The 27,923-nt window shown below is 46.8% G+C and overlaps 1 protein-coding gene across 10 annotated transcripts in view; it reads right to left on the reverse strand.

Annotated features, from left to right (window-relative positions):
- Nucleotides 1–27,923, reverse strand: part of WDR59 (WD repeat domain 59) — a 111,542-nt gene that overhangs the window by 53,525 nt on the left and 30,094 nt on the right. For all 10 annotated transcript variants that reach the window (XR_009151947.1, XR_009151948.1, XM_058155426.1 and 7 more), the window contains 6 exons: nt 21,905–22,021; nt 20,207–20,284; nt 16,118–16,274; nt 6,875–6,954; nt 4,574–4,706; nt 2,558–2,682 (listed from right to left, as the gene is read on the reverse strand). Coding sequence is in view for 8 of the 10 variants with exons in the window: in XM_058155426.1 (XP_058011409.1) it covers nt 2,558–2,682; nt 4,574–4,706; nt 6,875–6,954; nt 16,118–16,274; nt 20,207–20,284; nt 21,905–22,021 (690 nt within the window). In the remaining 2 variants the exon portion in view is untranslated. The remainder of the gene's footprint in view (nt 1–2,557; nt 2,683–4,573; nt 4,707–6,874; nt 6,955–16,117; nt 16,275–20,206; nt 20,285–21,904; nt 22,022–27,923) is intronic.

Here is a 27,923-nt window from a genome sequence, read left to right on the forward strand (position 1 = left end):
CCAAAACTGGATGCAGTACTCTAGGTGTGGTCTTATTAAGGTTTTACATGATCTTGATTGTATCCCTCTGTTAATGCAATTTAGGATTCCATCGGCTTTTTTGGTTGCTGGCTCATATTTAGCTGTTTGTCCACTAAGACTCCAAGATCCCTCTCACAGTCACTGCTATTAAACCTGGTTTCACCCAGTCTGTACGTGTCCTTTTGGTCTGTCTTGCCTAAGCTGCTTGGGGGAACCATTTTTAGTGGTTAAAAGAAACACAGTCGCCACCAAAACTCCAAAAGGAGAAGGGCTACTAATAGATGTGGCTAGGATAAAAAAAATCCAGGTTGATGGCCACAACCTCTCCACTCTCTTCAAAACCAGGCAGGTTGGATGTACGCCTAGCAAAAAGGGCCTCTCCCTCTGTTCAGCTGGAATACAGGTAGCCCTCGACTTACAACAGTTCGCTTAGTTATCATTCAAAGTTACAACAGCACTGAAAAAAGTGAGTTATAACCGTTTTTCACACTTCAACCATTGCGGCATCCCCCTGGCCGTGTGATCAAAATTCAGATACTTGGCAAATGACTCAAAGTTATGACCACTGCAGTGTCCCTGGGTCACGTGATCACCTTTTGCAACCTTCTGATCAGCGAAGTCAGTGAAGAAGACAGATCCACTTAACAACTGGGTTACTAACTAACCTACCAGCTGCGGTGATTCGTTTAACAACTCTGGCAAGAAAGGTCGTAAAATGGGGAAAATTCACTTAACAAATGTCTCACTTAATAATAGAAATTTGGGGCTCAGTTGTGGTTGTAGGTAGAAAACTGCCTGTATTCTGGATGAGCTGAAGTGGAACCCAAATTGTTTGGGTTGATCCAGGTATTGGCCAAGGGAAATCCGGAGAAGTCTTGGGGGGCACTTATGGCAAGTCTGGGTCCCTGCTACCACGTGCCCACCCAAGGAGCCACCCTGTGCTTTGCCCTCCTGATTTCTACCACAGATGCCCCTGCAGGAGATACATACAGCTCAAGGACTAAAAAGTGTCCTCCAGATCCATGCGCAGTGGAAGCACGGATGCCTCGATAAAAGAGAATCTGTATCGCTCAGAGTTGAACTGTGGAGCCCTTGATGTTCTCACAGTTTGGTGGCTTGTTTCCAGACTGTTCCTTACCCAACCTGGTAACATCTTAAGTGCTAGAAGGGAGTGGGCTTTGCCTCTGTTTATCTTGGAGAGTAACACCAAGATTAATATTAAACCAGGGGTCTCCAACCTTGGCAACTTTAAGACTTGTGGGCTTCAACTCCCAGAATTCCTCAGCCAGCAAAGCTTAAAGTTGCCAAGGTTGGAGATCCCTGTATTAAACCAACAATCAAGAAGTAAACAATACCCCAATGAAGGAAGGACTAACTCAGACAGTGATTGGCTGCTGCCGATTTGGCCGAACCGGTAGTTGTGACGTGTGTGTGTGGGCCTGCCTAGGCACTATGCCATCCTATTTAGCCATGTTTTTAAAGCCACGCACATGTGTGCAAGCCACACGTGTTGTGTCTTGCCCGCCCTCAGAGCAGCCGGGGCCTTCTTACCTGCTCCCGCACACTGAGGAATGTATGCCTCCCGGTCCCAGTCCTGGCTCCATGCCCACACAAACTGCAGAAGGAGAATCTCCCTGCCCCAGCCCTGACTCCATGCCCAGGCAAACGGAGCAGCTAGACCCCTCCCCCTCCTCCACAGCAGGTGAGCCTGAGGAGGGTTTACTCCCAAGAACAGCTGATTGGTGTGACCCTCGCATCAGAAGATTGGAGAGGCGGAGGCTGCAGAGGAAGGAGGGCAGGCCTTAATGAGTGCTGAGTCATGGTGCCACACCCCATGGCCTATATAAAGGAGCTACTTTCTGGCAGTCTCTGAGTCAGGCAAAAAGTCAAACTTATCTTGCTGAAGTCACTTACTGGTCTCCTGCCTGCTCTGAGGACTTTGCTAGGACTTTGGACAGAGCTGCAGAGGCACGCCTGATTCGGATTTCCCGGACCCAGCCGTCAGCGGAGGAGTGGGACACGACAACACGTGTGAGCAAAGCGCGTGTGCAGAAGGCCGCACATATGTGTGGAAGGTGCGCACACACATTTTCAGTGCTGGGAGAACTGGTTGTCAATTCATGTGCCGCCCACCTCTGAACTCAAGACAATCAAACAGTAAACAAGAGCCTAATCCAAGAAGCACCAAGAACACTCCTGCAAGACAAGTCAGTTGTATGTAAACAGAAAGTAAACCCCACCCTCTTCAACCAGGGATCTTGTTCCCTAGTTGGGTAATGAAACATCTGCAAGAAAAAATACCACACTCAGGCAGCACCAAGGACAGCACGTATCCCTCAGGCTACGAATAGGCACCCAATACTGCCAATCAGAAGATCTTTTGCGCACTGCTAGCGCGGAGGGTGGCCAGAGGACAACCACAATGAAAGAAAAACAGGGAAGATAAGGACGAAGGTGAACGATCTCCAGGAATTAATAGGCATTTCCAAATTCTTGTGTTCTATCCACTCACTAGATAAAAGTTTGTTTTTCTCACCTCCATATTTACGTTGCGGATTTGCACGTTAATCAGAGAGAACTCCTGTTGTAAGGTTTGAGGCAGCCCCAGCTGGTCCAGCTTCTTTCCTGCCAGGAAGCTTTTCTGGGAATCTTCTTTAAAAACTGTAAAAAAGGGACAAGAATCTTTGGCCAGGGCAGGAGAGCTTTGGGCATAGAAGGCGGCATAAACATTGGGGAGAAAGGGAAATGGATTGTTTGGGGAGCAGGCCCAGGCTCTGCAAAATACGGCAGAGGAAAAAGAAATATTCCAGGTGGACGGGACTGGCTCCTTCCTAAACTGTGAAGGAATTTTAGCATCATCACATTAGGCTTACAGGTAGTAGCACCAGACCTTGCTAAGCAAGGCTGGACGGAGTTAGAAGCTCGCTTCCTGTCATTCAGGATGCTGCTCATAAGCACTCTGTGCTTAGAGCTCAAAGCACTGTTAGAGGCCCCACAAGCCCACTTCATGGTCTGTTTCCATTGCTCCCCTCTGGGAGGAGGTTTAAAAGTATTTCTAGCAGGACTGTCAGATACTGGAACAACTTTATTCCCTAAGCCATCCATCCATCCATCCATCTGGGAAACTCGCAATATTCATTTTTCTCGCCATGAACATGTCTACATCTGAACTACACTGTGTTGCTTCTCTGTGCCATATAATATAGGCAGCCATATGCATAATTATTTATTTATTTAGTCATGTTCATGTAGTGTATATTGAGAGAGTATATTGAGAGCTGTATTTTAATTTGCCGATTAGTGCACGTTCAGTGACAATAAAGTTGTTCTGTTCTATTCTATTCTATTCTATTCTATTCTATTCTATTCTATTCTATTCTATTCTATTCTATTCTATTCTATATTCTATTCTATTTTCTATTGTATTGTATTTGTTATATTCTATTCTATTCTGAAGGGACGCGGTGGCTCAGGGGCTAGGACGTTGAGCTTGTCAATCGAAAGATTGGCAGTTCGGCGGTTCGAATCCCTAGTGCTGCCGTGTAACAGGGTGAGCTCCCATTACTTGTCCCAGCTTTTGCCAACCTAGAAGTTTCGAAAGCACGTACAAATGCAAGTAGAAAAAATAGGGACCACCTTTGGTGGGAAGGTAACAGCGTTCCATGAGCCTTTGGCATTGAGTCATGCCGGCCACATGACCACGGAGACGTCTTCGGACAGTGCTGGCTCTTCGGCTTTAAAACGGAGATGAGCACCGCCCCCTAGAGTCGGCAACGACTAGCACATATATGCGAGGGGAACCTTTACCTTTAACTTATTCTATTCTGTACTAATTCCTATTCTATTCTATTCTATTCTATTCTATTCTATTCTATTCTATTCTATTCTATTCTATTCTATTCTATTCTATTCATAATTTTGCCAGGGAATTATTGGAGAAGTTAATGTGCTAACCCAGGAAGTTAAGAACAACAACTCTGAAAGATAGCAACAATAAGCCATGTTCACAACCTACTGCTATAAAAATCACTTGGGCATATCCAGGAGTAAAGCATAATTTGAATGTGTCTTTTACAAGACAGACACTTTGGAGTAGTGGTTAAGGTGCTGGACTAGAGACCAGGAGATGGTGAGTTCTAGTGCCTTCCTAGGCATGAAAACTGGGTGGGTGACTTTGGGCCAATCACCAGGAGACGGGGAGTTCCAGTCCTGCCTTAGGCATGCAAGCCAGCTGGATGACTTTGGACCAGTCACTCTCTCAGCTCAACCCACCTCACAGGGTTGTTGTTGTTGGGAAAACAGGAGGGAGGGAGGAGAATTAGGTATGTCTGTAGCCTTGAGTTATTTTTTTTAAATAATAAAGACTAGATTACAAAATCTAATACATAACTAAATACATTTTAGTCTTGGGCAGTGATGGTGTAATCAAAGTTCCATCTTTTAAAAAAAATACACATGTGGAGTCCAAAGATTTTCCATCCCACCCTAAAATGAACTGATCATTTGCCACTGCCACCCTCTCATCCACACACCGGCAGATACTAGGACTCACTTTCCTCCTCTCCGTGGGTGAAGTTCTGCTGAGGCTCCGTCTCTTGGACTGGCAGGGCCTTGTCTGTCTCTGGCAGGAGGGAAATCCCATCAATCAACTCCTCCACCCCCTCCAAGGGGTCACTGGAGCATAACTGGAACAAGAGGCAGTGAAGGTAGAGCAGTGCAGCCAAGCGAAGCCAAAGGTAAGTCAACACTATGTGAGTGAATGAGGGAGAGGCAAACGGCCCGCCCCAGCTAAGGAGTCTGGAAGGAAGGAGAGAGCCTGTGGCTTACGATAAGAGTTCATTTAGTGACGGCTCGAAGTTACCATATCACCCAAAAAGTGACATGGCCCTTTTTCACACTTACGGCTGTTGCAGCATCCCCAGGGTCATGTGATCTAAATTCAGAATGCTTGGCAACTGACTTGTATTTATAATGGTTGCTGTGTCCCAGAGTCACACAATCCCCTTTTGCAACCTGCTGACAATCGTGTTACTAATTTAACAAAGGCAGTGATTCACTTAACTATGGCAAGAAAAGTCGTAAAATGGGGGCAAAACTCACTTCACAAACGTCTCACTTAGCAATAGAAATTTTGGGCCCAATTGTGGTTGAAAGTGTATTCTCACCCCCTTGAGTCGGTCCAGAACAGGAAAAAGAGTTTACAAGAAGACTAGAACTATGTTCTGAGACAGGCTCAGGATCTTTGCAAGCCTGCTTCTGTTTTCCACCACTCCTAATGTACCCTGCTGAGTCAGGGAGGATGCAGCTTGATCTGTTCCTATCTCCTTTCCCAGCCCTCCTCCAGCCATGCTTCCAACAACTTCTGAATATTTTCCCCAAGGTCACCTCCATGGCTGCCTCTATTTTACTGCTCTACTGAGATGCAAATGCATCTACCTCTTTGTCAGCTGACTAATTGCTCTGCAACATCACAATACTGGTCTGGAGATATTTAAGGTTCCTTTTGCTTGCCTTCTCCTTCCTTATTTGCCTGTCTTTCTAAGACACAGTTCTCTATCTAACATTCCCAAAACTGTCATGCATCGTTTGTCCTCCTCACTGTGACCAGGACACAAAGCCAACACACTACAGAGGATGATAAGGACGTTGCCCAAGAATGCTATACAGCAGGGGTGTCAAACTCTATTTCATTGAGGGCTGCATCAGGGTTGTGGTTCACCTCGGGGGATAGGGTGTGTGGCGTGGCCAGGGTGGGTGTGGCCAGCCCGATGTCACTCATCAAGGCTCCATTTTTTGCTGCAACGGCCTCCTGCAGCCTTCTGCCAGTGAAAACGGAGCCCGGGAGGGCCACATGTGGCCCTCCCGAGCTCCGTTTTCGCTGGCAGAGGCACCATAGGCCACTCCTTCGCTGTTTCCAGGGTGAGCCTGCAGGCCACAGCCAAGCACCCTATAGGCCAAATCTGGCCCGTGGGCCTCAAGTTTGAACACCCCTGCTATACAGCAATCTTCCATGGGTGCCTTCCTTTCATTCTCTTCCACTGCAAAGGTTTGACCCAGATTACCTTCCCCAGTTACTTGATTTCTGACCCTGAATCTGCCATAAATCAACCTCAGGGAAAACACATTTATGGAAATATCTAGGAAACCCCTAGGCTCCAAAATCACCGCAGATGGGGACTGCGACCAAGAAATTAAAAGACGGTTGCTCCTGGGGAGGAAAGCTATGGCAAATCTAGCCAGCATACTAAAAACCAGAGACATCACCCTGCCAGCAAAAGTGCGTATAGTCAAGGCTATGGTTTTCCCAGTTGCAATGTATGGCTGTGAAAGTTGGACCGTAAGAAAGGCTAAGCACCAAAGAATTGAGGCCTTTGAACTCTGGTGCTGGAAAAGACTCCTGCAAGTCCTTGGACTGCAAGGCGATCCAACCGGTCAGTCCTAGAGGAGATCAACCCTGACTGCTCTTTAGACAGCCAGATCCTGAAGAAGAAACTCAAATACTTTGGCCACCAGTGAGGAAGGACTCACTGGAGAAGAGCCTAATGCTGGGAAAGATTGAGGGCAAAAGAAGAACGGGAGGACAGAGAAGGAGGTGGCTGGATGGAGTCACTGAAGCAGTAGGCATGAGTTTAAATGGACTCCAGAGGATGGTAGAGGACAGGAAGGCCTGGAGGAACATTGTCCAAGGGGTCACGATGGGTCGGATAAGAATTCACGACTAACAATAACAATATAGGAGAAGTAACCTGTCAGAGAGCAGCAGTGGGAGAGAGCAGTCCAGCCAGTTGCATGGACAGAGCTCTTCCATTTTCAAGCCGGGGCCAGGAAAGAATTCCCAATGCTTAGGACTTACCCGCTGTAGCTGACAATCCACTCGCCACATCCGAAGAGTCTGATCTCGAGACCAGGTGACCAGCTGATAGTCCTTTGACCCTTAAAGGAAGAGAGGAAATGCCTGTCATACGCAACTTAGGTCTTGTTTTTGAATTCAAAGGCAGGAAAAAGTCAGAATCGATAGAAAATGAACCAGGAAAGAGTCAGCAATATATTTGTGTATATAATTTTGCACAGATCTTCCATCTTTTAGCCTTGGAGCAAAGGAAAGCACACAGGAAGGGCCTCTCAATCGGCCACAAAATTCTGTGAGAAAAGGGTTGCCCCAATAGCAAAAGCGCTTAAGCACTTATATATCACTTCACAGTGCTTTGCAGCCCTCTCTAAGCAGTTTACAGAGCCAGCCTATCACCCCCAATAATCTGGTTCCTCGTTTTTACATCAGCATATAGAATTAAAACCAGAGATTTTTCTATTGGGTATTTTATCGGAGAGATATAGTAAAGATGATATTTAATTATTCACATAATAACAGTGACAAGAATTGTATTTGCACAAAACTGGAAGACCCGTCCCGTCAGAAGGTGAAGTAATAAAGAAGATTTTAGAATGTGCAGAAATGAATAGATTAACGTTAAGAATAAAGATAAAGAGGAGTCAGTGTATTTCAAGACATGGGGACGATTTTATAAATGGTTAGAAAAGAAATATGAATAAAAGTGATAGGCTCACAAACTAGATATAGTAAAAGTAAATGAGAGAAAAGACGAAAAAGGAATAGAAACTCAGATGACACCTGTGTAAATGGAAAAGGGGGAAGGGTGGGAAGGAAAAATGCTATTACATAAATGTACAACTATGATGACATATGTGAAATTAGCTAAATGGAAAAGAAATTGAAAAGAAAGTATATATGAATAGAAAATCGGGGCTGCTCAGATACCAATAAGGAAAATATCGAATTGAAAATAAAAATAAAAAGGGAGAGAGAACGGAAAGAGGAGTAGAGGGTAGGTAAGAGGGGAGAAGGGGAGAGAGGAAAGGAAAAAGGAGAGGAAGAAAGGAAGGAGAAAAAAGAGTAGGAGAGAAGGTTAGAAAGGGGGGAAGAAGTGAGGAGTGGGGGATGGGAAGGGGAAGGAGAGAAGAGAAGGAGAGGAGGAAAGAACAAAGTAGAAAAGGAAGAAGGGAGGGAAGGGAAAGAGAGAAGAAGGAAAAGAATTGGTAGAAGAGCAGCCCCCAAAATATAAATATAAATATTTGTTTTCTGAGGTTTTCGCGGGCGTTTGTATGCAGGTCTTTGGTTATTCGAGTATCCTGGCGACATTTCGACAAGGTCCCAAAAGACCCGAATACGCCAAGATTTGCATACCTATACCCATGAAAATCTACAAAAACATATATAAAATTTTATTCTTAAAAAACATTTTTTTATCTAGGATGATGAATGAATTAAAATGAAAATGTAACGAGTATATATATGATTAACAATGGATAAGAGACTGTACATTTACAATATGTCTATGTAAAATAAAATCAAACTTTTTTTCAAAAAACAACAACCCTGGGTCCTCATTTTACCGGTCTCAGAAAGCTGGAAGGCCGAGTCAACCTTGACCCAGTCAGGATCGAACTGCTGGCAGTCAGCAGAATTAGCTTGCAATGCTTCATTCTGATCACTGCACCACCACAGCTCCAACGAACATTATTATGTTTTCTTGGGTTAAGTAGAAACCAATCTGGGTTGCCCAGATTCCACTCTAACCATTCTAACTAGTAAAGGACGTATTATATTCTTATTTGTATTTTTGTCAAGTGGAAGGGGTTTCCCAGTACAAAGCAGAACTAAACCCGAGAAATCTCCCAAAGGTGTTTTTTTTGAAGAGGCAACTGGACTTTCTTGTTTTTCTTTGAAGATGTTTCGCTTCTCATCCAAAAAGCTTCTTCAGCTCTGACTGGATGGTGGGAAATGGAAGGATTTATATGTGCTTTCTGCAAGATACTCCATAATAATAACAACAATAAATAATAATAATAATAATAATAATAATAATAATAATAATAATAATAATAATAATAATAATAATAAAAAAAAAAAAAAACAAGATAATCCATAACACAGCTCCTTTCAGCAGTTCTAAGAAAGTCCCACCCCCATTTGCACCACTCAGGTGACCCTGAGGAGACAGATAAACCCCCAAGTGGCCTCAAGGACTCTCTAAAAGGATGCAAATGACCAGCTGTCTGCAAGGAGCATAAATCCTTCCATTCCCCACCATCTAGTCAGAGGTGAAGAAGCTTCTTGGATGAGAAGCGAAACATCTTTAAAGAAAAGACAAGAAAGTCCAGTTGTCTCTTGAAAAAGCACTTTTGGGACAACCATGACTTGGAAGACTTACAATTTCTATAGACACGAACCTGAGAAACGGTACACAAGAGAAAAGCTGTATATATTCATTTTCAATCATTATGATGCATTTTGTCATCATTTATTTATTATTTATTTATTTATTTTATTAGATTTATAAACCGCCCTTCTCCCGAAGGACTCAGGGCGGTGTACAGCCAAAGTAAAAAAGAAACAATATACAGTTAAAAATAAATTAAAAAACTTATTATACAGTGTGGCCGAAATTAAAATAGTTAAAAATCTAAAAGACCCCAGTTAAAACTAAAAAGAAATTTAAGATTTAAAACTAGACAATTTAAGAAAGCCCCGCACGAACAAACAGATGTGTTTTCAGTTCGCGGCGAAAAGTCCGAAGGTCAGGTATTTGACATAAACCAGGGGGAAGTTCATTCCAAAGAGTAGGGCCCCCCACAGCGAAGGATCTTCCCCTGGGGGCCGCCAGCCAACATTGTCTGGTGGACGGCACCCTGAGAAGGCCCTCTCTGTGCGAGCATACGGGTCGGTGGGAGGCATGAGGTAACAGCAGGCGGTCCCGTAAGTATCCAGGTCCCAAGCCATGGAGCGCTTTAAAGGTGGTAACCAAAACCTTGAAATGCACCCGAAAGGCAACAGGAAGCCAGTGCAGTCTGCGCAGGAGAGGTGTCACATGGGAGCTACATGAGACTCCCTCTATCACCCGCGCAGCTGCATTCTGGACCAACTGAAGCCTCCGAGTGCATCTCAAGGGGAGCCCCATGTAGAGAGCATTACAGTAATCCAGGCGGGAGGTAACAAGAGCATGAGTGACTGTGCATAGGACATCCCGATCAAGGAAGGGGCGCAACTGGCGAACCAGGCAGACCTGGTGAAAGGCTCTCCTGGAGACGGCCGCCAAATGATCTTCAAACGACAGCCGTGCATCCAGGAGAACACCCAAGTTGCGCACTCCCTCCTTTGGGGCCAATAACTCGCCCCCAACAGTCAGCTGCGGCTGCAGCTGACTGTATCGGGGTGCCGGCATCCACAGCCACTCCGTCTTGGAGGGATTGAGCCTGAGCCTGTTCCTCCCCATCCAGACCCGTAGCATAGCATCAGTCTGGGGCTCCTTACTTCTTTGGGCCATTACAGATGTATCCAACCACAAATGCCACGTGAAATCAGGCAATGTTGTGACTCCAGCCCCCGAACCTGGCCCCATGCCCGAAAGTGACTCCAAAAGTGAGGGCCGGTAAGGCTTACCTCGGGAGCACCGATTCCTTTGGCTCGGCTCCAGGAGCCAGAACCAGACCAGTCAGAGGACGTAATGAGGCCGTCATCCCCTGATTCCTCCCTTCCCCAGGCTACGCCTTCAGACCCAGCTGATAATAATAATCAAGCTTGGCTTGACCCGCGCTTCAGAAGATTAGAGAAGCGGCGTCATCAAAAGGAAGGGTGGGGCAGGAGCCCACAGGATATATAAGGAGCTTTGGGACTGCTCTCACTCCACGGGAAGCAAAGTTTAGCTGATCCGTTTCAAAAAGAGCTGAAAGTCTTGCTACGTGAGTCATTTGTTTGAATTTTGGCAGGCAGCTGCGATTTCTCTGCCAGGACTGATAAGAGCCGTGAATCCACTGGCTGAAGCTCGTGGGTCTGAAGTGGGGAAGGAGACAGAACAGGCAATGCTGAACTGAAGGAGCCTGTTCTTTGGGGTTGTGCTTTCTACCCTGACTTGAGCTACTTCACTCATTACCGCCGGTTTGGACACGGACAGCTCTGGCAGGCGGAACTTTGACTTTAGTTGATGGGCGACATTATGGGCAGAATCCACCAGCCCAACTTCCATCTTTTGTTCCATCTGACCGTTGCCCTACCGGCCTTTTGGCCATGGTTTGTAACTATCCTGGTTCTGCCCACCGTCCGCGATACCATCTAGCGACCTGGGAACTCCTTTCTCCCCGCTGTTATTTATATCTTTATGCATGAAATATACGTCTGCCGAACTTCTTCGAATGCGAGGTTCCCCCGCCTCGCAGGAATGGCCCTCTGGGTTATCGAGGGCCGGCCTTAACGATGGGTCTTGGGACCCGGAGAGGTGGCATGCGAGGAAGAAGAATTTATGGGGTTTTGTACATAGGTTTTTTTAATAAGGGTTTTTTAAAGGGGGGGAGGGAAGTGACGGGTGGGGGGAAGAACCCGTCGGGGAGGGTAGGCCCAGTCCCGGGACTTGTTCACGGCGTTTTTTCACCAGGTCCGAGGGAGGAGGGTGAGGGGTACGTTCCAGATGTGGAAGTTGGTTCCATCTGTACGGTAAGTGGGAGGGGCAGATATGGTGGAAGCAAGGGGCCGTATCGTTTTTTGGGAGCACGTGCTCGCTGTTTAAAAGCGATCAAGTGCTCCGGCCCCCCAGTCTTTCCCTGTTCCCCGGAAGGCCAGGATCCTCAGAGCCCGGGCCTCCGGTTGATGTTGTGTAATGCCCGGTCCGTGGTTAATAAGGCCCCCCTGATTTGTGACCTTATTCAGGGGGAGTCCACGGACTTTATGGGCATTATGGAGACCTGGTTGGGCGCAGAAGGGGGGGTGCCCCTAGTTGAACTGTGCCCTCCAGGTTTCCGAGCATTCCATCAACCGAGGGCCGAGGGTAGGGGTGAAGGGGTGGCGGTTGTAATGAAAGAGGGTCTGGAGCCGAGAGAGACCACTGTTCCTCAGATAGCCGGCTGTGAATCCCTTCTTGTGAAGTGGGGCCATAAGAATCAGATGGGTCTGTTGATCGCGTACCTGGCTCCTTGCTACGTGACTACAGCCCTGCCTGAGCTGCTGGAGGTGCATGCCGGGGTGACTGTTGAGATCCCCAGACTTTTGGTCATGGGTGATTTCAACTTGCCATCGGCCGGCTTGTCGTCAACAGTGGTTCAGGAGTTCCAGGCTTCCATGACGGCCTTGGACCTGATTCAAGTAACTGATGGCCCTACTCACACGGGGGGGATCCGCGCTGGACCTGATTTATATCTCTGGGAGGTGGTTTAATGATCTGGTAGTAAGAGATTTAGTGACGATACCGGTGTCATGGTCAGATCATTTTCTCCTCCGCCTAGACTTTCAGACCGCTACTCACCACCGCAGGGAGACGGAACCAATGCGTTGGTTCCGTCCCAGGCGCCTGATGGACCCTGAGAGGTTCCTGACGGAGCTTGGGCCATTTCCTGAGGATCTTGCCCACGGCACGACCGAAGAACTAGTGGCGGCCTGGGAACAGGCCGCGGCTGGGGCTTTGGACCATGTCGTGCCTTTGCGGCCTCTGACCCGGCGCAGATCTCAATTAGCTCCTTGGTTCTCTGAGGAGCTGAGAGAGATGAAACACCGGAGAAGATGCCTAGAGAGTGTCTGGAGGTCCAGCCGTTCCGAAGCTGATCGGACACTAGTTACGTCTTTTTCAAAGACCTACCTAGTGGCACTGAGGGTGGCGAAGCGTTCCTACGCTTCCTCCCTCATTGCGTCGGCAGATAACCGCCCGGCCGCCCTGTTTCGGGTGACCCGTTCCCTCCTACACCAGGAGGGACGGGACGACCCCTTACAGGGACGTGCCGAGGAGTTTAGCGGTTATTTATACGATAAAATTGCTCAGCTCCGGGATAGCTTGGACCAAGATAGCTTGGACCATCTTGTTGATGTTGTTTGGGATGAGTTTGATTCTGTGGCTCTCAAGGACGTGGACAGGTTGCTGGGAGGCTGCATGCCACTACATGTTTACTGGACCCGTGCCCCTCCTGCCTGGTGCTGGCCACTCAGGAGGTGACACGAGGCTGGCTCCGGGGAATTATAAATGCTTCTCTGATGGAGGGGATCTGTTGTGTCTTGCCCGCTCTCACAGCAGCCGGGGCCTTCTTATCTGCTCCCGAACACGGAGGAATGTATGCCTCCCGGTCCCAGCCCTGGCTCCATGCCCAAGCAGGCTGCAGAGGAGGGAGCACCCCCCGGCCCAAGCCCTGGCTCCATGCCCAGGCAAACGGAGCAGCTAGACCCCTCCCCCTCCTCCACAGCATGTGAGCCTGAGGAAAGTTTATTTCCAACAGCTGCTGATTGGAGTGATCCTCGCATCAGAAGACTGGATAGGCGGAGGCAACAGAAGGAAGGGAGGGGCAGGCCTTAATGAGTGCTGAGTCATGGAGCCATACCCCATGGCCTATATAAAGGATCTGCTTTCTGGAAGTCTCTGAGTCAGGCAAAGTCGAACTTATCTTGCTGAAGTCACTTTCTGGTCTCCTGCCTGCTCTGAGGACTTTGCTAGGACTTTGGGCAGAGCTGCAGAGGCAAGCCTGATTCGGATTTCCCTGACCCGGCCGTCAGCGGAGGAGTGGGACACGACAGGATCTTTCCTGCCGCCTTGAAAGAGGCGGTGGTGAGATCCCTCCTCAAGAAGCCTTCCCTGGACCCAGCTATTTTGGGTAACTACCGTCCAGTCTCCAACCTTCGCTTTGTGGTGAAGGTTGTAGAGAGTGTGGTGGCGTGGCAGTTCCCTCAGTATCTGGAGGAAGCTGTCTATCTAGACCCGTTCCAGTCCGGCTTCCGGCCCGGGTATAGCACGGAGACAGCTTTGGTCGCGTTGGTGGATGACCTCTGGAGGGCCAGGGATAGGGGTTGCTCCTCTGCCCTGGTCCTGTTAGATCTCTCATCGGCTTTTGATACCATCGACCATGGTATCCTGCTGCGCCGGTTGGAGGGGTTGGGAGTGGGAGGCACCCTTTATCGGTGGTTCTCCTCCTACCTCTCCGACCGGTCGCAGACGGTGTTGACAGGGGGGCAGAAATCGGCTGCGAGGCGCCTCACTTGTGGGTTGCCTCAGGGGTCGATTCTCTCGCCTCTCCTGTTCAACATCTACATGAAGCCGTTGGGCGAGGTCATCAGTGGCTTTGGGGTGAGTTATCACCTGTACGCTGATGATACCCAGCTGTACTTTTCCACTCCAGGCCACCCCAGCGAAGCTGTTGAAGTGCTGTCCTGTTGCCTGGAGGCCGTACGGGTCTGGATGGGGAGAAACAGACTCAAGACTCAATCCATCCAAGACGGAGTGGCTGTGGATGCCGGCATCCCGGTACAGTCAGCTGCAACCGCGGCTGACTGTTGTGGGCGAGTCACTGGCCCCAACGGAAAGGGTGCGCAACTTGGGCGTTCTCCTGGATGGACGGCTGTCGTTTGAAGATCACTTGGCGGCCGTCTCCAGGAGAGCTTTTTACCGGGTTCGCCTGGTCTGCCAGTTGCGCCCCTTTCTTGACCGGGATGCTTTATGCACGGTCACTCATGCTCTCGTCACTTCTCGCCTGGATTATTGCAATGCTCTCTACCTGGGGCTACCCCTGAGGTGCACTTGGAGACTTCAGCTAGTCCAGAATGCAGCTGCGCGGGTGATTGAGGGAGCACCACATTGCTCCCGGGTAACACCACTCCCGCGCAGTCTGCACTGGCTACCTGTGGTCTTCCGGGTGCGCTTCAAGGTTTTGGTTACCACCTTCAAAGCGCTCCATGGCTTAGGGCCCGGGTACTTACGGGACCTCCTGCTGTTACCACATGCCTCCCACCGACCCGTGCGCTCTCACAGAGAGGGTCTTCTCAGGGTGCCGTCCGCCAAGCAGTGTCGGCTGGCGGCCCCCAGGGGAAGGGCCTTCTCTGTGGGAGCACCTACTCTCTGGAACGAACTTCCCCCCGGTTTACGCCAATTGCCTGACCTCCGGACCTTTCGCCGGGAACTGAAAACTTATTTATTTATCCAAGCGGGACTGGCCTGATTTTTAAATTCTAAATTTTAAATTTTAAATTTAAATTTTTCAATTGTAATTTTATTGGGTATTTTATATGGTCAATTGGACGGTTTTAATTTCGGCCTTTTATTGAATAAGTTTTTTAATTGTTATTTTAGTGTGTATATTAATTGTTTTAATGCAGGCTGTACACCGCCCTGAGTCCTTCGGGAGAAGGGCGGTATAAAAGTTTAATTAATTAATTAATTAAATAAATAAATAAATTACTCAGCACCACGAGAGCTGTGTACAGTCCTGAACATTTATTTGCAGAAAGACAATGACAGCTAAGAAGAAACTTGGAGGTCTAAAAGGAGGCTCTGAAGGACTGTTAGGTATGTGCACTACCTTGAGTTTTAATGCCACAGCTGCCACATCGCATTTTGCCAGCCTGACAATAGCAACGGGGGTGGGGGGAGGGAAGAGATTAGAATGTAGGAGGTCAATGGGGGTGGTGGGGAGGTTGGGAGCCAAGTTGTGCCAGCCTGAAAAGTGAAACATACCAATTCAGCAAAAGAATGGGGAAATGGGAGAAGGCACAAACTGAGGGTCGGTTCCCTAAACAACACAAGAACTTTTAATTGGCTATTGACTGATAACAGAGGGTGGTCAGGTGAGAAAGGAAAGGTAATTGTATCCTTTGCACACCAAACTGGCAGATTCAACTTTGCTACTTCTGTAACCACTTTTGTTTTCAGTAAAAACAATGGAAAGCAATGAGGCAGGAGCAGGGGTGAAATTCACTTAACTTCCCTACTGGTTCGCAAATGTGCGTGCACCCCACCCGCTTCATTCACTTTTCCGTTGTCTGTGAATGCGCAGTGGCTTAAAATTGTCGCAAAAAAGCGATGTCATGATGTCCATGCCGGTGGGCGGAGCCTCCCGCAGTCACCGCTACCAGTTGGTCCGAGCCGGAGAGAACCGGCTGAATTTCACCCCTGGCCAGGAGCCTTTCTTTGCTAACTAACTTAAGTGGCATGGCTGACATTGAATAAAAACAATGTGGGATAAAAATAAATACATATAAAGTGGGAATCTGTTCAACTGAGTCCACTGCTCCAAATAAAAGGAGAGAGGATGGCCACCCGAGTCCCAAGTCACATACCTTCCTTCTGTTTCCTCCACTGGAATTCTAGTACGACATCGTCATGTCCCACAAAGGTGTGAACTGGTGTGTTGAGGTCGCACACATCCCAAAGGAGGAGGCTGTTCTCTCTTCGAAGCTGGGGCACCATCACCGTTACCAGCCCATTGCTAAAAGGCTAGAAAGGGGAAAGAAGGGAAGTTAGTGGCTCACCTCCATTTTGCTTTTCGAGGTCTACAGTTGTACAGGACTGCTGGGTAGAATAGTGTGTAGGCGAATATCCGTGTCCCAGGATGATGTTGCAGGATCCAATATGAGGTTTTGTCTTCCGGGTTTTCAGACTCGTGCTGGAGTCCATCCTCAGAGAACTTCTGTGTGTGCTTTGTGCTGTACTACGCACAGAACAACACAATGCACACAGAGAAGTCCCCTGAAGATGGGCTCCAGCACGAGTCCGAAAGCTCAGAAGACAAAACCTCTGGTCCTGGTGACCGACCCAGATTGGATCCTGCAGGACACTGTGTATTTATAAGCTTCCTAACTCCTCACAGCAAGTGGGCAGTAATTAAAGCAGGCTATGGGTTTCCTCCACAATTTTGTCCTTCGCACCCTCAATCTGCTTCCCGGTGGCTGGGAGTCTCCTTGAAGCATCCTATCAGTTGTGCTCATGAGCTTGCAAGTCTATCTGACCCGGCGTCGGTCTCAACCAGCTCCTTGGTTCTCCGAGGAGCTGAGGAAGATGAAACGCCGGAGAAGATGCCTAGAGAGTGTCTGGAGATCCAGCCGTTCTGAGGCTGACCGGACACTAGTTAGGTCCCTGTTTCGGGTGACCTGCTCTCTCTTTCAACAGGAGGGGCGGGAGGACCCCCTACAAGGGCGTGCCGAGGAATTTAACGGTTATCTATACGATAAAATCGTTCAGCTTCGGGACGGATTGGATCAAAATTGGGTAGATCCAGGTGAGAGTTCCGAGACACGTCTTGTTGAGATGGTTTGGGATAACTTTGACCCTGTGACTCCCGAGGACATGGACAGGTTGCTGGGAAGGTTGAATGCCACCACATGTTTACTGGATCCGTGCCCCTCCTGGTTAGTACTGGCTACTCAGGAGGTGACACGAGGCTGGCTCCAGGGGATTACAAATGCTTCTTTGCGGGAGGGGGGTCTTTCCCGCTGCCTTGAAAGATGTCCTTTGAAGATCATTTGGCGACCGTCTCCAGGAGAGCTTTTTATCAGGTTCGCCTGATTCGCCAGTTGCGTCCCTTCCTGGACTGGGATGCCCTATGCACGGTCACTCCTGCTCTCGTTACCTCTCGCCTGGACTACTGCAATGCTCTCTACATGGGGCTCCCCTTGAAGAGCACCCAGAGACTTCAGCTAGTCCAGAATGCGGCTGCGCGGGTTATTGAGGGAGCGGTTCGGAGCTCCCACGTAACACCTATCCTGCGCAGACTGCACTGGCTACCTGTTGTTTTCCGGGTGCGCTTCAAGGTATTGGTTACCACCTTTAAAGCGCTCCATGGCTTAGGACCGGGCTACCTACGGGACCGTCTACTGCCGGCCTCTATCTCCCAGCGTCCGGTGCGTTCCCACAGAGAGGGACTCCTCAGGGTGCGGTCAGCCAAACAGTGTCGACTGGCGGCCCCTAGGGGGAGGGCCTTCTCTGTGGGGGCTTCTACCCTGTGGAACGAACTTCCCCTCGGGCTTCGACAACTACCTGACCTTAGGACCTTTCGCCACGAACTTAAAACCTATTTATTTCATATGGATGGACTGGCCTGATTTTAATTTTAAATTTTAATTGAATTGTTGATGGGTTTTAAATTTTGTAATTTTATGGGGTGTAATGTCATTTTAAATTTTCTGGCATATTTGAATCAGTTTTTTAAGGGTTGTTTTAATTATGGTGTATGTTTCTGTTTGTAGTTTATTTGCCTGTTCACCGCCCTGAGTCCTTCGGGAGAAGGGCGGTATACAAATTAAATTATTATTATCATCATCATCATCATCATCATCATCATCATCATCTTTGGTTAGCAAGCAGAAGTTGAAGATTATGAAGTTTAAGGCAAAAATGTGTGTGGAATAATGGTGAGTATAATAGTAAGCAACGCTGGAGGCCACATCAGCGGGCATCTCATACCACCATGATGAATCTCATGTAGACCTTTCTTACCCATAGGAACACAAAGAAAAGGCATGATCCAGAAGACAACACAATCACAGTATATTTAAGGCTTCCCCTGCCCAGCATTGCCAGCTTATCCCAGCCAAGAAATAGTGGAAGTGGCCACCGCGCCAATCAAATTTTTCAGTTTGTCTAGCTTGGCACCATTTGTGCAAGCCTTCAACGTAGTTATCTCCCAGATCTGGACTGCAACTTTCTTCTCTAGGGCAACCAAGGATGACAGGAATTGCAGTTCAACACAGGAGTTGGAGTTACATCAACTGACAACAGGTTTCAGGCCAAACTGTGTCTTTCCCAACCTTGCCAGGAGAATGAACCTCCAGTGTCGGGTATGGAAAGGGTTGTGTATAGGTGGGTGCCCTACTGTGAGCTGCCAACCCTCCTCCAAGCAAATGGTGGGCAATTGGGACCATCTGGGTCCACGGGTCACTTTTTGCAGCTCCTAGAACATGCCCTAGATCACACTACCAAAACTTAGTGTAAGCCACCAAAAGGAAACTGTAAATAATTTTGGGGGGAAAAACATGTTTTTAAATAAAAAGTCTATAAATAAAAGAAGTGGACTATGCTGCAAGCAGCCTCAAAAAAACATTTTGTTTTTTGAAATTTTCCTTCTGCTCCATTAAACACCTCAAAAGTAAAACAGATGGGGCCCAAACCTTCACCCCTCCCCTTCCAGTGAGGTCACCATGTAACTGCCACCTCCCCCACAGCAAAAGTAGCTCCTGGCCAAAAAATCTGTAGCCATAGCGCTTAGACTTGTGTATCGCTTCACAGTGCTTTCCAGCCCTCTCTAAGCGGCTCCATATTTCCACCTCTCACAATACTAGACAACACAGTATCAACAGTAGAAACCTTCAAATTTCTAGGTTTTATCATATCGCAAGATCTAAAATGGACAGCTAACATCAAAAACATCATTAAAAAAGGACAACAAAGAATGTTCTTTCTGTGCCAACTCAGTAAGCTCAAACTGCCCAAGGAGCTGCTGATTCAGTTCTACAGAGGAATTATTGAGTCTGTCATTTGCACCTTTATAACTGTCTGGTCTGGTTCTGCAACCCAACAAGACAGACACAGACTTTAGAGGATAATTAGAACTGCAGAAAAAATAATTGCTACCAACCTGCCTTCCATTGAGGACCTGTATACTGCACGAATCAAGAAGAGGGCTGTGAAAATATTTACAGATCCCTCACATCCTGGACATAAACTGTTTCAACTCCTACCCTCAAAACGACGCTACAGAGCACTGCACACCAGAACAACTAGACACAAGAACAGTTTTTTCCCAGAGGCCATCACTCTGCTAAACAAATAATTCCCTCAACTCTGTCAAACTATTTACTAAATCTGCACTACTATTAATCTTCTCATCGTTCCCATCACCAATCTCTTTCCACTTATGACTGTATGACTGTAACTTTGTTGCTGGTAATCCTTATGATTTATATTGATATTGATTGTTCCTGATTGCTTATTTGTACCCTATGCTTATCATTAAGTGTTGTATCATTAAGTGTTAAATTGTACCCTATGACCATCATTTGTGTTGTAAATGTTGTACCTTGATGAAGGTATCTTTTCTTTTATGTACACTGAGAGCATCTGCACCAAGACAAATTCCTTGTCACACTTGGCCAATATTCTATTACAGGGTCAGCCTCTTGCCCCCAACAATCTGGGCCCTCATTTTACCCACCTCGGATGGATGGAACGCTGAGTCAACCCTGAGCCTGATGAGATTCGAACTGTCAAATTGCAGGCCTGCAGTACCACATTATAACCACTGCACCACCGTGGCTCATGTAGTTGCTCTCTTCAGACCTGGCCACCGGCCATCAGCCCCTCCAGCGCCATGGGGGAGCAAGAGCCGCAGCCAGCCTTTTGGCTCACCTGGGCTCCACGAAAGCTCTCCTTACCGTATATCTGGCTTTCCAGACCGGAACTTGACAGGCCAAAACGTTGAGGTATTTTCGAGGTTGTCGGTAGTCCCAAAACTTCAACCAAAGAGAGAAAAGGCCACTAAAGTGAAAGATGCTTAATCACCACCGTATTGAAAACAAATTAAAAGGCCCTAAAAGATTTGTGAATGGAGAATTCCAGCAGCTTTTGTGGAGGAGAGGGAAAGATTGAAGGTTTGTGAAAAACTTTGGCTTTCCATTTGCAGGATCAGGTATCAAACGGATTCCACAGAGCAAAACCTCCCATTAACCATCTGAAGATACAGATCATCTAACTCCTGGCCTTGGAATGCCAATCAATCAATCTCCTTTTAGATCACAGGAAGGAGAGAAATGAAAAGCTGACTTTCTGCACTGGTGTCCAACAGAACAGCATTTTTTCTTCCTATTGGCAGATATTTGTCTGTAGAGATCATTTCCTGCATATCTCCAGTACTCCTAAAATGAGTAGATGATTTCTCCTCTCACGGCTATGACAGTTAGTCATAGAAATAAAGTCTTAGAAATTCTGGTAGTCTTTGACTTACGACCCAGATTGGGACTGGAATGTCTGTTGCTAAGCAATATGGTTGTTTAAGCAAGTAGCACTCAATTTTGGGACCTTTTTTGCAGTGGTCATTCAGCAGATCACACAGTTAAGTGAAGCCAGCTTTCCCCGCTGACTTTGTTTCTTGGAAGCCCTCTGGAAGTCATAAACAGTGATCATGTGACCCTGGATACTGCCATCATTGTAAATATATGCTGGTTACCAGGCACCCAAATTTTTATCACATGATCACAGGGACACTGCAACAATCCTAAATGTGAGGACCCACTGTCACTTTTTCCAGTGTCATCATAACTGCAAATGATCGCTCAATGAAATGGTCATAAGTTGAGGATGATCTTGTTTACAGGAGAACTATCACCAATCTCTTTCCACTTATGACTGTATGACTATAACTTGTTGCTGGCAATCCTTATGATTTATATTGATATATTGATCATCAATTGTGTTGTAAATGTTGTACCTTGATGAACGTATCTTTTCTTTTATGTACACTGAGAGCATATGCACCAAGACAAATTCCTTGTGTGTCCAATCACACTTGGCCAATAAAATTCTATTCTATTCTATTCATGTCAGCTTGCAAAGTTTGAGCAGTTACAGTGACAGCAAACATTACAATGACATCTTTATTTGTAAGAATATTATCACTGCATTAATGGACTTTCCAGGATTTGCTGAGCTTCCCAGAGGAACAAAAAGCCTCAGCTAAATGCTGATAAATGAATACACACATAAGACAAATATAAAGATCGCTAGGCTGCAATGGTCTGATGCTTTTGCCTACAACATAATTGTGTTGCTGAAACCCACAACAACAAATTCTGGCAGGGATCCAGAGAAAACAGACCCCTCATTCACCAGAGATACCCACCCACCCCCGGTCGTTCAAGTGAGGATACAGGATTCCCTCTGACTGCACTCTTTATTCATTTTCTGGTGGTCCTCATAACAGGTGAAGGCCAGTAGAGACTGACACTGCTGGGGTCCATGGATTTTCTGTCCAGCCCAAACAAGCATCCAACCCACCCACCCAATGGCTTCTACTCTGCCAGGATATCCCTGCAAACGTCAGATCCTAGCCCAGCCAACCCAGGCCCCTAACTTACCCTGACTGAATTGTCCTGACTGGAGGTGGCCAAAATGTTTTCATTGTCTGGGTGCCAATCCAGGCCATGGATTTTAGAGAGGTGAGCGGCCAGATATTCGACAGCGGTGCTTGGTTTCTGAAAGCAGAGAGAACGATTGGGTCGGAAAGTTTCTAGAAGAGGTCACAGCAATCCCATTGGCATGTCACAGGCTGCCTTCAGGAGAAGCATCTTCGCTTCTCTTCAGCGGCAAATTCCAGGGCGCGGAACCACAGGACACTGTTCTGTTCTCTGCTGTGTGTTAATGGAAAGCAAGACTCACAAAACATATGAAGGCCTTTGAAGAGACAATTTCAGTCATGGAGAAGAACGGTGATAGAAAATAAGTCAAGAATCTTTCGAAGAAACCTACAGGTATTTATTAATGGTCTTCCCCAGAGCACAGTTGGGAAATGATCACAATGGATTCAAATTGGAAAGCCCTACACACACAACATGTCTGGAACTCAGTACTGTGTTTCCCCGAAAATAAGACCGGGTCTTATATTAATTTTTGCTCCAAAAGACCCATTAGGGCTTATTTTCCGGTTAGGCCTTATTTGGGGAAAATACAGTACTAAATGCATCCGTCTGGCTGACAATCTTAACTGGGGCTTATTTTGAGGGTAGGGCTTATAATATGAGCATCCTAAAAAATCATGCTAGGACTTATTTTTTGGTTGGGTCTTATTTTCAGGGAAACGGTAATTGAAAAAGAAAAGGAATACTGGGGCAGGTATGTTTCTGCAGGAATTAGAAGTAGGAATTTGCAGGAAAAAGAAATATGAGCTGGGAGCAAAACTGAAATGTTCCCTCAGAACATTCCTGATGGATGTTCTTGGAACACAACTCAAAACACGTTGAGGATTCTGTTCCAATATTCAAACAAACCTCTTTTTAATGTAGAGACTCTTTTCCAGGGTTGGAACTGCCTGTTTGGAGATGGCTTCCAATGACTGGAACTCTCCGAACCTCAGTGCTTGAAAGGGCTCTGTTCTGTGGAGGAGTTTGTCCTGATGTTGAAAAACACAGCTCCCAGAAACTTTATCAAAGAATGCCCCAAGTGCTGTTTCGAGAACAAAACATCTCAACGCTTCTACAAGCTATAAATGCCATTGGTTACAAAATAGTGCGTATCAGATGTATCTGGGACTCAGCACACAGCTTCTCCTGTCCAAAGGAAACTGTATGAAATTCCTGGCTTATCCTGTGTAGCCAACCAGCTTTAGCTGTGCACTAACACAGATGCCAGAATTCTGACTTATCAGAAATCCATTGGTAAGAGACCCAGCAGAGAAGACCAAGTGTCAAGGTTCCAGAAAAACCTCTTCTGCATAAAAAAACCTCAGAAGCCATTGTTTTTCAGAGTTCTTTACTAGCATGAGGAAACTGGCACACGATGAGTGAAATTCCAAAACTGAATTCCGGATTCTTTTCCCAGTTATACAAACCCCAAGAGTCTCACCCCCCTGACCCCTTTGCTGGTCACATGGTCCCACGTTCTCCCAGTTCATTCGAATATCTTCTCGCCACTCTTCCTGCAGATGTGAACACCATCCGACCTTGACCGCTTGAAGAATGTTACCATACCCCTCAGCCCCCCTTCTTCCCCTCAGGGGAAAAATGTGGCAGCGTCTGGAACCCTAAAGTCTAGTAGGGTTTCCAGGCCTGACAGGCGTCCCCCCTTGGAAAAGAAGCTATATCCTAAGGAAAGAAAACAAAGAGTTGATAAAGAAGAGTGTCAGTGGTCCACACTTTCCTTCTACCCCTCCCTCCCCTCTCCAAGAGGTTTTTTTAGGTTTGTCAGGGAAAGTGTCGTGAAATTGTTTAATCAAATTGTCCGCATTTACTTTCCAACTTTTGACCCAAGTAGATTCAGATAATGGATATCCCTTCCAGTGGACTAAATATTGTAATTGACCTCTGTATAATCTAGAGTCAAGGACTTTCTTGATTTCATAGTGGGTTTTACCTTGGATTATCAAGGGTGGTGGGGGAGCGGCAAGTTGAGGTCTCAGACCAGACTGTCTAGCAGGTTTTAATAAGCTGGTATGGAATACCGGGTGTATTTTCCCCAACATTCGAGGGAGCTTGAGTTGGACGGTAACGGGATTAATAATTTTTGCAATGGGGAAAGGACCCAAAAATTTTGGACCTAATTTTCTGCTGGGTATTCTCAACCTCAGATACTTAGTAGATAAAAAGACTTTATCTCCAATGCGAAAAGGGGGTTGAAGGGAATGGTGTTTATCAGCTTGGGCTTTGTAATTCCGAGCTGTCACAGCTAAGGCCTTTTTTGTATTTTCCCAACCTTTTTTCAACGAATTCATCCAGTCCGTTAGGGAAACGGAAGTGGGGGGTTGCACAGGGAGTTCAGGCATTGGAACGAAGTCCATGCCGTTGGTTACTTGAAAAGGGGTTAACCCCGTGCTGCTGTGTACAGCATTATTATATGCGACCTCTGCAAATGGTAACAAATCTGACCAGTTTTCTTGTTGGTAATTTACATAACACTGTATGTATTGTTCCACCATCAAGTTCAATTTTTCAGCCGCTCCATTGGTCTCCGGATGGAACCCAGAACTAAGTCCTTGAGACGACCCAATGGACCGTAGGAACTCCCTCCAGAACATGGCTGTGAATTGAACACCCCTGTCGGATATTATCCTTTTAGGAACTCCATGCAGTCTGTAGATGTGTTTGACGAAAAGCTTTGCTAATTTTCTCGCCAATGGCAATCTGCTGGACGCAGTGAAATGGGCCTGTTTAGAGAACAAGTCCACTACGGTCCATATCACTGTATTTCCCTCACTAGATGGGAGTTCAACAATAAAATCCATGGCAATCTCTTCCCAGGGTCTGGTGGGTTCGGCTACAGGTTGTAGGAGTCCAGGGGGTTTCCCTGGTCTGGACTTCATGGTAGCGCAGGTAGCACAGCTCCGGACATAGTCTTCGACATCTGATTTCATTTTTGGCCACCAGAATTGTCTTCTAGCCAAGTGGAGAGTCTTTAAAAATCCAAAGTGACCTCCTAGGCGAGAGTCGTGGCTACTCTGTAGTACAGGCAGCCGCATAGCGACGGGTACATAAATCTTGGTTCCCTTCCAGGGTATCCCATCTCTTAAGGTGAGGTCTGGCAAGTTTTCTTTAAACCAAGCATCGTCAGTGAGTGCTGATTTTAATTCCGCTAGTAGTTTATTTGGTGGGATGTTAGTACTACGGCGTGATCGCAGTCAAGTAAGTGCTTGGCTGGCCGGTTCGCTATCGGGAATCATCGCATGTATTACCTCTTCGCGTTGGCTGTCAAATTGTGGTTTCCTAGATAGGGCGTCAGCCAGTAGATTTTGGTCGCCGGGGATGTATTTGAGGGTGAAATGGAACCGTTTGAAAAACTGAGCCCATTGAACTTGTTTGGGAGAAAGCTTTCGAGGGGTTTTTAAGTATTCGAGGTTTTTGTGGTCGGTCCACACCTCGAATGGTTCTTTTCCCCCTTCAAGGAAGTGTCTCCAGGAGAGGAGTGCCCAGCGCACTGCAAAGGCTTCCTTTTCCCAAACTGCCCATCTGCGTTCAGTGTCCGTCAGTTTTTTAGACACGTACGCGCAGGGCATTAGATTGTTGTCGGTATTCTGTTGTAATAAGATAGCGGCTACTGCTACATTACTTGCATCAGCTTGGACCACAAAAGGTTTATTTGAATCCGGGTGTTGAAGAATTGGTTCCATCGAGAATAGGCGTTTCAGGTGTTCAAAGGAACGTTGGCAGTCCATTGTCCAAGGTAGGGGTTGGGTAGGTTTGGGTTTGGCGGGTAATGGCCCAGTTTTTAACAATTCTGTTAATGGTAGAGCTACTTCTGCGAAAGAAGGAATGAATTTGTGGTAAAAATTCGCGAATCCCAAGAAACTTTGAAGTTGCTTACGTGTGCGTGGCGGTTGCCAATCCAACACCGCTTTTACTTTTCCTGGGTCCATTTAGATATCTTTGTTTGATATCCGGTAACCTAGGTAGTCTAGGGATTCCTTATGGAATTCGCATTTGGAAAGTTTGACATATAGCTTGGCCGCTAGGAGCTTTTTAAGGACTTGTCTGACCAATTTGATGTGTTCTTCGATATTGTTTGTGTAGATAAGAATATCATCTAAGTAGACAAGAACCCCATTGTAGAGATGGTGGTGCAGGATTTCATTAATTAGTTGCATAAAAACAGCTGGAGCTTCTTGGAGGCCAAAAGGCATGACACGGTATTGGAAACTGCCCAAGGGGCAGTTGAAAGCCGTTTTCCATTCATCACCTTCCTTGATGCGGACCCGGTAACAGGCTTCCCTTAAATCCAATCTGGTGAAAATTTTGCCTTTTGATAAGTGGTTCAACAAATCGTGCATAAGTGGTAAAGGGTATGTGTTTTGTATGCAAATTGCATTGATATTTTTGAAGTCAATACACAATCTAAGCGAACCATCTTTTTTTTTTGTTTAAATAGCACAGGCGCAGCTACAGGTGATTTTGCTGGTTCAATGAACCCTCTGGCTAGGTTAGTGTCAATGCATTTTCTTAGTTCAGACATTTTGGCTGGTGTCATTGAATACATTTTGGGTTTTGGTAATTTTGCCCCCGGGTGCAATTCAATTGCGCAATCAGTTTGTCGGTGGGGTGGTAAGAGGTTACATTCATCCTCGCTAAAAACGTCTGATAAATCCATGTATGCTTTAGGGATGCGTGGTTCATTAGGAGATGGATTGGATATGGTGGTTGTTGGTTCCCTCTGGTGGTCATTTTGGATAAGGTTTTTTTCGGTAGGGGGAATTGGGTCTAAGGGTCTGAAAGTCCATATAATTTTCCTGAATCCATCCTCCCATTTGATTGTGGGTTCCCATTTGTCCAACCAAGCTAAACCCAGGATGATGGATTCTGACATCTTTGGAATTACTATGAATCTTATAAGTTCATGATGGGCTCCAATTTCTAAGCGAACCAGTTGTGTGATTTGGGTCGCTGGGCATACCAATCAAGGTTCCATCTACTTGGTGGAATTTAATTGGGTGTTTCAAGGGAAATGTTTTTATACGGAGTTGGGCGACCGTAGAGGTTGAAATTAGGCATCTGGTGCATCCTGTGTCCACAATAGCCTCTAAATCTTTTTTGGCCCCTCCCCCTGGAATTACTAAGTTTACTTTGATAGCAAATGGAGGAATGGGTGCACTCACCATTGGGTCGTTTTCTGCTTGGTTTGCGTCGTCAGGAGTTGAATAAGATGATGGAAGGTCAGTAGGGAGGTCTATGGCTTGTCTCACAAAGCGACTGGTATTCGGATTCCTTCGAGGGGGTCTGCATGGTTGGGTAGCAGTTGGTGGGCGATACTGTGGGAGGGGTGTTGGGGCTAGGCAAACTGACGCCCGATGTCCTAGTTTTCCACAACGGTAGCATTTGATTATTGTTGAAGGCTGAAAGGTGGAGGGTGTGGTTGGTCTTAAGAGGGAGGGTCTTGTAGGTGGTCGTTGTGGAGTTGTAGTTGGTGATTGGCTTTGGAGGGGGTTGAATTCTCTGTCCAGAGCGATGGACACGTTGTACCAGTCATTTAGTTGTTCTGGGATTCCTCTGGTGGAGCAGGCTTTTCTGATGTTTTGATCAATGGCCTCTTTGAAGTAGTGGAGGAGGACCCGATCTGGCCAATGTCTAAGATTGCCAGCAACCCTTCTGAAATCCCATACAAATTGTTTTAGAGGCTTGTTACCTTGCTTCATCGTTTTTAAGGTGGCTTCACATTCTGCAATTAGGTCATCATCTTGAAACCGGTTGCGAAGCAGTGCCATAAATCTGTGAACATCGTTTAGTTCTGGTGCACGTTCATTGTGTAGTTGAGCTATCCATTCTGAGGCTAGCCCCACGTTCATACCATCCGAGATGGCGTTGATTAGGCTTCTTTCTGATGGGTATTGATGTCTATATTGTTCAACGTAAGCCTCAATTCTGCTGAGAAAGTAAGCCAGGTGGTGTGGATTCCCAT

Source organism: Ahaetulla prasina, chromosome 12 (assembly GCF_028640845.1).
Source record: "Ahaetulla prasina isolate Xishuangbanna chromosome 12, ASM2864084v1, whole genome shotgun sequence".
Lineage (NCBI taxonomy): Eukaryota > Metazoa > Chordata > Lepidosauria > Squamata > Colubridae > Ahaetulla > Ahaetulla prasina.